The following is an 11,748-nucleotide window of genomic DNA, read 5'->3' as shown; positions in this document are numbered from 1 at the left end:
CTCTACTTTGTCATTGCTAATTTGTTCTCTTTGCACTTGTGTGCCAAGCAATTATCTTCGTATAGTTGACATGCAGTGATTGTGGCCACTGCCCGGAGATATTAGAACCCTTCCTTGATCTCATCTTGGAGATTGATCAGGTTGATAACCTTGTTGCCGCGCTGGAATCTTTTACCAACGTGAAGCAAATAGGTGATGCAGAGGACAAGCTAACCTGTGACAGTTGCAATGCTCAAGTTTGTAAGGACAAGCGGTTCGTGATTGATAAAGCACCAGATGTTGCTGCATTTCATCTCAAGCGCTTCACCGCTCTTGATAAATCCATTGAGAAGATTGACAAACATGTGTCATACCCATCATAACTTGACTTGAAGCCATTCCACAGTAATCCAGAGAAGAAGGTGTATTTTTCGTACTCCTTCTCTCCTTCTAGGTTTATGCATTAAGCATATTTTGATGTTTTCCTTGTATTTTAACATACATCAGGACCTAAAATATGATCTTTATGGGGTTGTTGAGCATTCTGGCTTACCAAACTTTGGCCATTATGTGTGCACCATTCCTTCTTCACCAACCATTTGGCACTTGATGATTGATTCACTCGTAAGTGTCAAAAGTTTGTGTTCCTTCTTTTCATGTCACGGATATTTCACCTATTTATAGTCGCGCTTGTGTTGCAGGTCGATTCCGTTAGTGAGATGACTGCACTAGGACATGAAGCATACATTTTATTCTATGTTAGGCAGGGCAACTTTCTATGGTTCTCAAGTATGCAAGAGGGAGCTACTGAACATCAAACTAAGGTGAATAAACAAAAGTTTGCATCTTTGAAAAGTTTTCCCGAGATCAGATTTCACCGCGGTTAATGAGGGGCATGATGGCTCCACAAAAAAGATGCTTTGTGAAGAGACTAGATTCTTTGGATCAGAACGCATCATTCAGCTATTAGAGTGGATTCTAAACTTCATGATGTACTCGCTGTCAGGGAGTATTTGTGATATCTTTTTCTATGTAAACCAGGAAGCATCATCCATATGCTTAGTAGGACACATAATTTAATTTAGAGCAAATAGAGAATATGGGCATCCAACCTTATTAAGCTGTACATCTGATTTAACATATCTTCCTTTGCTTTTCTCCACTTGGCGCACAATAGATAATTTGGAGTAAGAAACTCACAGATTGTTACTGAGGATAGCTTTGGCAGTTTATCTACAATAATAATTGACAACAATATTCACTGTAAATATAGAAATATAGAGGTTCTGATTGGTTTCTATTTTTCTAGCTTTCATTTAAGTGTTATAAGCATCATAAATTGTACTCCATTAAAATCGTTAAAGTTCAACAGGTACGGGAGTACTGTTCGACTATGAAATTGAGCTCTGCTTCATTCTCAGTTTGCAAGGTCTGGTTTTGGTACTGTAGGGGTTTTGGTGATGCAGTGCGGTGCCGTGCAACATATAATTCTAGACTGAACTCAAGACAAAGGTTAGCTGAATTAGCTTATAAAACACATGCTGATGGCGTGTAACTCACACGTTCGTTGGGAACCCCAAGAGGAAGGTATGATGCGCACAGCAGCAAGTTTTCCCTCAGAAAGAAACCAAGGTTTATCGAACCAGGAGGAGCCAAGAAGCACGTTGAAGGTTGATGGCGGCGGGATGTAGTGCGGCGCAACACCAGGGATTCCGGCGCCAACGTGGAACCTGCACAACACAACCAAAGTACTTTGCCCCAACGAAACAGTGAGGTTGTCAATCTCACCGGCTTGCTGTAACAAAGGATTAACCGTATTGTGTGGAAGATGATTGTTTGCAGAAAACAGTAGAACAAGTATTGCAGTAGATTGTATTTCAATAAAGAGAATTGGACCGGGGTCCACAGTTCACTAGAGGTGTCTCTCCCATAAGACAAGCAGCATGTTGGGTGAACAAATTACAGTTGGGCAATTGACAAATAAAGAGAGCATGACCATGCACATACATATCATGATGAGTATAGTGAGATTTAATTGGGCATTACGACAAAGTACATAGACCGCCATCCAACTGCATCTATGCCTAAAAAGTCCACCTTCAGGTTATCATCCGAACCCCTTCCAGTATTAAGTTGCAAAGCAACAGACAATTGCATTAAGTATGGTGCGTAATGTAATCAACAACTACATCCTTAGACATAGCATCAATGTTTTATCCCTAGTGGCAATAGCACAACACAACCTTAGAACTTTTCACATCCTTTGTCCCAGTGTCAATGCGAGGCATGAACCCACTATCGAGCATAAGTACTCCCTCTTGGAGTTACAAGCATCTACTTGGCCAGAGCATCTACTAGTAACGGAGAGCATGCAAGATCATAAACAACACATAGATATAACTTTGATAATCAACATAACAAGTATTCTCTATTCATCGGATCCCAACAAACGCAACATATAGAATTACAGATAGATGATCTTGATCATGTTAGGCAGCTCACAAGATCCGACAATGATAGCACAATGGGGAGAAGACAACCATCTAGCTACTGCTATGGACCCATAGTCCAGGGTAGACTACTCACACATCACACCGGAGGCGACCATGGCGGTGTAGAGTCCTCCGGGAGATGATTCCCCTCTCCGGCAGGGTGCCGGAGAGGCGATCTCCTGGATCCCCGAGATGGGATCGGCGGCGGCGGCGTCTCCGGAAGGTTTTCCGTATCGTGGCTCTCGGTGCGGGGGTTTCGTCACGGAGGCTATTTGTAGGCGGAAGGGCAGGTCAAGAGGCGGCACGGGGCCCCACACCACGGGGCCGCGCGGCCAAGGGGGCCGCGCCGCCCTAGGGTGTGGCCCCCTCGTCGCCCCTCTTCGTCTCTCCTTCGGACTTACGGAAGCTTCGTGGAAAAATAGGCCCACAGGCTTTGATTTCGTCCAATTCCGAGAATATTTCCTTACTAGGATTTCTGAAACCAAAAACAAGCAGAAAACAAAGCGGCACTTCGGCATCTTGTTAACGAGGTTAGTTCCGAGAAAATGCACGAATATGACATAAAGTGTGCATAAAACATGTAGATAACATCAATAATGTGGCATGGAACATAAGAAATTATCGATACGTCGGAGACGTATCAGCATCCCCAAGCTTAGTTACGCTCGTCCCGAGCGAGGTAAAACGATAACACGGATAATTTACGGAGTGACATGCCATCATAATCTTGATCATACTATTTGTAAAGCATATGTAGTGAATGCAGCGATCAAAACAATGTATATGACATGAGTAAACAAGTGAATCATAAAGCAAAGACTTTTCATGAATAGCACTTCAAGACAAGCATTAATAAGTCTTGCATAAGAGTTAACTCATAAAGCAATAATTCAAAGTAAAGGTATTGAAGCAACACAAAAGAAGATTAAGTTTCAGCGGTTGCTTTCAACTTGTAACATGTATATCTCATGGATATTGTCAACATAGAGTAATATAATAAGTGCAATAAGCAAGTATGTAGGAATCAATGCACAGTTCACACAAGTGTTTGCTTCTTGAGGTGGAGAGAAATAGGTGAACTGACTCAACATTGAAAGTAAAAGAATGGTCCTCCATAGAGGAAAAGTATCGATTGCTATATTTGTGCTAGAGCTTTGATTTTGAAAACATGAAACAATTTTGTCAACGGTAGTAATAAAGCATATGCATCATGTAAATTATATCTTATAAGTTGCAAGCCTCATGCATAGTGTACTAATAGTGCCCGCACCTTGTCCTAATTAGCTTGGACTACCGGATCATCACAATGCATTGTTTTTACCAAGTGTCACAAAGGGGTACCTCTATGCACTTTGTACAAAGGTCTAAGGAGAAAGCTCGCATTGGATTTCTCGCTATTGATTATTCTTCAACTTAGACATCCATACCGGGACAACATAGACAACAGATAATGGACTCCTCTTTTATGCATAAGCATATAACAACAATTAATAATTTTCTCATTTGAGATTTGAGGATTGTTGTCCAAAACTGAAACTTCCACCATGGATCATGGCTTTAGTTAGCGGCCCAATGTTCTTCTCTAACATATGCATGCTTAACCATAAGGTGGTAGATCTCTCTTACTTCAGACAAGACGGACATGCATAGCAACTCACATGAAATTCAACAATGAATAGTTGATGGCGTCCCCAGTGAACATGGTTATCGCACAACAAGCAACTTAAAAAGAGATAAAGTGCATAATTACAAATTCAGTACCACAATAGTTTTTAAGCTATTTGTCCCATGAGCTATATATTGCAAAGGTGAATGATGGAATTTTAAAGGTAGCACTCAAGCAATTTACTTTGGAATGGCGGAGAAATACCATGTAGTAGGTAGGTATGGTGGACACAAATGGCATAGTGGTTGGCTCAAGTATTTTGGATGTATGAGAAGTATTCCCTCTCGATACAAGGTTTAGGCTAGCAAGGCTTTTTTGAAACAAACACAAGGATGAACCGGTGCAGCAAAACTCACATAAAAGACATATTGTAAACATTATAAGACTCTACACCGTCTTCCTTGTTGTTCAAACTCAATACTAGAGATTATCTAGACCTTAGAGAAACCAAATATGCAAACCAAATTTTAGCATGCTCTATGTATTTCTTCATTAATGGGTGCAAAGCATATGATGCAAGAGCTTAATCATGAGCACAACAATTGCCAAGTATCACATTACCCAAGACATTTATAGCAATTACTACATGTATCATTTTCCAATTCCAACCATATAACAATTTAACGAAGGAGAAACTTCGCCATGAATACTATGAGTAGAAACCAAGGACATACTTGTCCATATGCTACAGCGGAGTGTGTCTCTCTCCCATAAAGTGAATGCTAGGATCCATTTTATTCAAACAAAACAAAAAAAAAACAAAAACAAACCGACGCTCCAAGAAAAAGCACATAAGATGTGATGGAATAAAAATATAGTTTCAGGGGAGGAACCTGATAATGTTGTCGATGAAGAAGGGGATGCCTTGGGCATCCCCAAGCTTAGACGCTTGAGTCTTCTTGATATATGCAGGGGTGAACCACCGGGGCATCCCCAAGCTTAGAGCTTTCACTCTCCTTGATCATGTTGCATCATACTCCTCTCTTGATCCTTGAAAACTTCCTCCACACCAAACTCGAAACAACTCATTAGAGGGTTAGTGCACAATATAAATTGACATATTCAGAGGTGACACAATCATTCTTAACACTTCTGGACATTGCATAATGCTACTGGACATTAGTGGATCAAAGAAATTCATCCAACATAGCAAAAGAGGCAATGCGAAATAAAAGGCAGAATCTGTCAAAACAGAACAGTTCGTATTGACGAATTTTAAAATGGCACCAGACTTGCTCAAATGAAAATGCTCAAATTGAATGAAAGTTGCGTACATATCTGACGATCACTCACGTAAATTGGCTTAATTTTCTGAGCTACCTACAGGGAGGTGGACCCAGATTCGTGACAGCAAAGAAATCTGGAACTGTGCAGTAATCCAAATCTAGTACTTACTTTTCTATCAACGGCTTAACTTGGCACAACAAAACACAAAACTAAGATAAGGAGAGGTTGCTACAGTAGTAAACAACTTCCAAGACACAAAATAAAAACAAAGTACTGTAGGTAAAACATGGGTTGTCTCCCATAAGCGCTTTTCTTTAACGCCTTTCAGCTAGGCGCAGAAAGTGTGTATCAAGTATTATCGAGAGATGGTGTGTCAACCTTACCTTGGGCTTTACCCTTACCTTTCTTATTGTTTTTCTTTCCCTTGGGTTTAGGAAATATATGATTTCCCCCCGGTATAGAGGTGAATTTCAGAGTGCCTTCTCCAACATCAATGACTGCTCCCAATAGTTTCAGCAGGGATCTTCCGAGTGTGAGTTTTCCTGTTTCAATAACAAGATAATCAATGGATATTGTCCTTCCAAAAATGGTTGTATGCACACCTGCGGCTATTCCTTTAGGAATTATAGTAGAGTTATCTACGAGAGTTATTTCTTCTCCTCCTTCATCAACTCCCCAAAGTTTCAAAGATTTATAAATACTTTCAGGCATAAGGCAAAATTCATACATAATATCACAGTAGGCATGGAGAGTTCGATCACCGATAACAATTCTAACAGCAGGATCCCACAATGAGAGTTTAGAGTTCACTAAAACTTGTTCAAGACGATTACGAACGTGGCAATAGTTATCATTCAAGCGAGATGTACTTATCTCGAGATTATTTAATCTACTATATATGCTAGTGAGGGCTGAATCAAAGTTATTAGCTGAATCATGTGATGCAACCAACTTCTTTATGGCATTAAAAGCTTGATCCCCATTGCAATGAAGGAAATCTCCTCCCACTAAAGTATCCAAAGCATATCTATAGCGAACCATAAGACCAAAATAAAAATTACTAAGGAGCAAACTTAGAGTCATTTGAGGTTCAGTTTTACGATAAGAAGTAAAAATTCTAGACCAAGCATCCTTAAAACTCTCCTCATCCCCTTGTTTAAAAGTGAAGACTAATTCTTCAGGCGAAGAAGTAACAGGTTCAGAGCTAGACATGGTAACAAAAGTAACTAATTTTTTTTGTGTTTTTGATATAGAGTGCAAGACAATAAATAAAGCAAACTAGATAAAGTAAATGCAAGTAAACTAATTTTTTTGTATTTTGATTTAGTGCAGCAAACAAAGTAGTAAATAAAAATAAGCAAGACAAAAACAAAGTAAAGAGATTGAGAAGTGAAGACTCCCCTTGCAGCGTGTCTTGATCTCCCCGGCAACGGCGCCAGAAAATATGCTTGATGGCGTGTAACTCACACGTTCGTTGGGAACCCCAAGAGGAAGGTATGATGCGCACAGCAGCAAGTTTTCCCTCAGAAAGAAACCAAGGTTTATCGAACCAGGAGGAGCCAAGAAGAACGTTGAAGGTTGATGGCGGCGGGATGTAGTGCGGCGCAACACCAGGGATTCCGGCGCCAACGTGGAACCTGCACAACACAACCAAAGTACTTTGCCCCAACGAAACAGTGAGTTTGTCAATCTCACCGGCTTGCTGTAACAAAGGATTAACCGTATTGTGTGGAAGATGATTGTTTGCAGAAAACAGTAGAACAAGTATTGCAAGATGATTGTTTTGCGGTCAAGTGAATTGGTCCGGGGTCCACAGTTCACTAGATGTGTCACTCCCATAAGACAAGCAGCATGTTGGGTGAACAAATTACAGTTGGGCAATTGACAAATAAAGAGAGCATGACCATGCACATACATATCATGATGAGTATAGTGAGATTTAATTGGGCATTACGACAAAGTACATAGACCGCCATCCAACTGCATCTATGCCTAAAAAGTCCACCTTCAGGTTATCATCCGAACCCCTTCCAGTATTAAGTTGCAAAGCAACAGACAATTGCATTAAGTATGGTGCGTAATGTAATCAACAACTACATCCTTAGACATAGCATCAATGTTTTATCCCTAGTGGCAACAAGACAACACAACCTTAGAACTTTCTCACATCCTTTGTCCCGGTGTCAATGCGAGGCATGAACCCACTATCGAGCATAAGTACTCCCTCTTGGAGTTACAAGCATCTACTTGGCCAGAGCATCTACTAGTAACGGAGAGCATGCAAGATCATAAACAACACATAGATATAACTTTGATAATCAACATAACAAGTATTCTCTATTCATCGGATCCCAACAAACGCAACATATAGAATTACAGATAGATGATCTTGATCATGTTAGGCAGCTCACAAGATCCGACAATGATAGCACAATGGGGAGAAGACAACCATCTAGCTACTGCTATGGACCCATAGTCCAGGGGTAGACTACTCACACATCACACCGGAGGCGACCATGGCGGTGTAGAGTCCTCCGGGAGATGATTCCCCTCTCCGGCAGGGTGCCGGAGGCGATCTCCTGGATCCCCCGAGATGGGATCGGCGGCGGCGGCGTCTCTGGAAGGTTTTCCGTATCGTGGCTCTCGGTACTGGGGGTTTCGTCACGGAGGCTATTTGTAGGCGGAAGGGCAGGTCAAGAGGCGGCACGGGGGCCCCACACCACAGGGCCGCGCGGCCAAGGGGCGCCGCCCTAGGGTGTGGCCCCTCGTCGCCCCTCTTCGTCTCTCCTTCGGACTTGGAAGCTTCGTGGAAAAATAGGCCCCTGGGCTTTGATTTCGTCCAATTCCGAGAATATTTCCTTACTAGGATTTCTGAAACCAAAAGCAATGAAACAAAGAATCGGCACTTCGGCATCTTGTTAATAGGTTAGTTCCAGAAAATGCACGAATATGACATAAAGTGTGCATAAAACATGTAGATAACATCAATAATGTGGCATGGAACATAAGAAATTATCGATACGTCGGAGACGTATCACATGCTAACTCGAGCATAAAACACATTCGAGCATCGAATAAAATTTGTGCCATGCTATTTTTTCCAAAGTTGTCTGAAGAAAGAAAATTAGTGAGGTCCCAGAACTTTTGGAGTGTGTTTCAGTCCAAGTATTTGCATCTGACTCAAATTGTGCAAGTTTGTCCAAGCCATAGTTAACTATCAATTGCTTATTCAGTTAGTCCACTAAGAACATTCAACACCTTAGCATATCAACAGGGGCTCTAGAATTACTTTTAAAGTTTCAGAACTTAAAAGCACATATTCTCATTCATATTATCACAACAATATGTAGTAAGGACAAGGTTTGGGTACATTTTCACAGAAAATAGCATAAAACTCGGGCGGATCTAATACCACCACGCCACTGGAGCTCCGACGCCTCCACAAGCACCACCACTGCGATTGGAGCTCCTCCACCAACACCACCACTTGAGCTCCGCCGTGCCGCCACCACCGCCACGGCGACATATCCGAAGCAAAATCCCAATCTTTAGCTCAAGCTCGGTCGGAGCCCACCACCCGATTGGAGCTCCATCACCAGCAACACTAGATCTTCCCCAGCCATCACCACCACTTGAGCTCCGCCGGGCCGCCACCACTGTGCCACAGCGAGAGATCCGGAGGAAAATCTCATTTTTTAACACCACAGCGAGAGGATGAGGGCGTGTCGACGCTAGAGAGGGAGAGAGTCACAGCGCTGCGAGAGAAGGAGAGGGCGACGATGTCGACGAGAGCGTCGCGGTTGTCGCGGGGAAGAAGACAAGGGAGTGGAGCGGAGGAGGAGTGAAGTTTGCTCGGAAAAAAGAACGGGAACGTTTTCGCAAAAAAAACCGGTCCGCATGTAATTCTAGTTGGAGGGAGTATGTTGGTTTGAGAAAAAAAAGAGTGAGCCGAGCCAAGCCGAGCCATATCCGGAGACACTGAAGAAGTAAGTCTACAGTTGCAGATATGCCCTATCCAAAATTACAGCCACACCCCTTATACCTCTCCTATATTCCCTCCCCGCCCTCACTCTCCCATCTATAAATCCTGCCATCCGCGACCACCCCAAGCTCCAAAGGCCAGTCTCGCTCGCATCCCTCACTCCCTGCTTCCCAACAAACTAAGGACGACGACGACGACACGCATACGCCTCAACGTACGTATACGGAACCCGTCGCACTGCACAGAGCACGCGGGCATGGGCCTCCTCGACCAGCTCTGGGACGAGACGGTGGCCGGCCCTCGGCCGGACCACGGCCTCGGCAAGCTCCGAAAGTACTCCTCCTTCTCGCCGTCCTCGTCCTCACTGGCCGCCGCGGACGTCGCGCCGGCGGTGACCCGCAGCATCACCATCCTCCGGCCCCCGTCCCTCTCGGTCCCGTCCGGCGAGTCGAGCTCCCTGCCCTCCTCCCCGGCCGGTGCGCCGGACTCCCCGTTCGCAGCAGGTGGGCCTCCGCCTCGCTCGCACCGCAAGCACGCCTCTGTTTCTTGGCCCCCTCTTTCTCAGCAGGAAACCAAAAGTCGCCTCTTTTTCTTAATTAGGAACAGTGTAGTGTAGATCCACCATGATTGATTCTGTTGGATCTGCGATGTGTCAATCCGCCATGAAAATGGGAGAAGAAAAAACACATCATTTGTTGCTTTATCCAGCGGCCACTGATATGTGTGACTAGTGCCTGATCTCGCTTTGGGGCGGCGCAGTGCCTTTGCTGTTAGACGCCTTTCTCGATTTTCTTTTCTGTTTCATTAGTTTAATCGGCTGTGTATTCTAAGAACTGTGGTTAATCTTGCTGACATGCTGCTCTGTCGGGTGATCTTGTTGCAGCTACCACGCCCAGGGGCGACGGCTGGAGGTCGTTCCGCCGGAAATCCAAGATGGCCGGCGTCGGAGAGGAGGCTGCTGTCGGGCCGAGAAGCCCCACCGTGTACGACTGGTGCGTATACACGTCACTTTGGGCCCCACTTCAAGCTTCTTGCACCATGACGAATGATCAATAAACGATACCTAATGACAAATAATCACTCTGCAAACAGAAACAAAAAAGATGACATTATTGCCAACATCGTCACCATGTTAGGTGTGTGTGGTTGGTTCCGATCTAACTTTGGTCGACACCCGATGTGCTTGCAGGGTGGTGATCAGTTCGTTGGACCGATGAACTACAAGGACGGAGGAAGTGCGAAATAATGGACCAACCAGGGAGGAAGTTATGTAGTAGCGCGTTTGAGGCTGCGTCGTCCGCGACTTGGTCTATGCAATTGTCCTGTGTGAGATGGTCTGCGCCCGTGCGGCTGCCCGGCGCCGATCGGATCTCCGCGTAAGGATATATGTATTGAGTAGTTGTAGATTCCGAGGCGATCGAGATGCGTAGCCTTCACGAGATACCTTTTTGTGGGGGAAGATGAGCGCTGAAATGAAATGAGGATGCAACGCAAGTGTTCGATCCTGCTTCGCTTTCTAACTGTAATCCCCCCCTCGCTTTGCCCCTTCCGTTTCATCTGATTCCACACCCCTCCTCGCTTGCACGTACTGCTGGCTCGAATTCGCGGCTGTGTTTCTTATTCACGCCATTCTTACTTTGAAAACTGATGTCGGATTTGCCTTCACAGCTGCACTCTGGATCCCCTGGTGCCTTTTTGCTTGTTCTGCAGAACTGAACTGAGTCCAGTGGTTCCCGAGGAAGAACAATCCGTCAGCTCTGAGCCTAAAGATATTATTCCGATCGATGTTCCGGGTTATGGCACTACATTTTTTTTTTTGGACAAAACGAATCTATCACTATTTGTGTGGACTGCACGAGTGTAGAATCTCTGTACTTCTTGGATAAAGGATGCTCCCTACTGTCACGATAATTCAGACAAATTGATCGGTCCTTCTGTCTCCGAGACGAAACAAAGGAGGAACTCAGTCTTGTTCGTGTTCAGGGGAATCTATTCGTTCCTCATATCTGGTCTGAAACCAATTTACCAAAGTAATCTGATACGTGAAGTAATTTAAAAGATAACGAGATGTGAAAGCGTCCTGAGTTCATTACAATCAGACAAGGACAAGAACCTAGAGCTGGATTTGTCGCGGCACCAAACCAACGAGGACACAACGTTCGCAGCACGGCAAAATTGGAAGCCGCTGTCGCCAGCGGTTGAGCTGGGGACCTGATCCCCCGATTGGGAGAGCTTCCACTCATCGGTTCCATGTGGTCTCCTTATTATTCATTCAGTCATTCCTCTGCATCGATTGGTTTTAGAACATTCCATGTGAGAGCGTATTGGCTCGTCTCATGCATCATGAATGGTCCTTCCGACAGGAGAGTCTTCTTCACAACATGGTCCTGCAGAGAAAAAGA

The 11,748-nt window shown here is 44.2% G+C and overlaps 1 protein-coding gene across 1 annotated transcript; it reads left to right on the top strand.

Annotated features, from left to right (window-relative positions):
* The first annotated feature begins 9,473 nt into the window (after nt 1–9,473).
* LOC127318559 (dormancy-associated protein homolog 3) lies at nt 9,474–10,851 on the top strand. The gene is made up of 3 exons (XM_051349039.2): nt 9,474–9,849; nt 10,230–10,338; nt 10,536–10,851. The coding sequence occupies exons 1-3, from the start codon at nt 9,603–9,605 to the stop codon at nt 10,561–10,563; spliced, it is 384 nt and encodes a 127-aa protein (XP_051204999.1). The 5' UTR covers nt 9,474–9,602; the 3' UTR covers nt 10,564–10,851.
* The last annotated feature ends 897 nt before the right edge of the window (nt 10,852–11,748 follow it).

Source organism: Lolium perenne, chromosome 7 (genome assembly GCF_019359855.2).
Source record: "Lolium perenne isolate Kyuss_39 chromosome 7, Kyuss_2.0, whole genome shotgun sequence".
Classification (NCBI taxonomy): Eukaryota; Viridiplantae; Streptophyta; class Magnoliopsida; order Poales; family Poaceae; genus Lolium; species Lolium perenne.
This window is presented reverse-complemented; position numbering and strand designations above follow the sequence as displayed.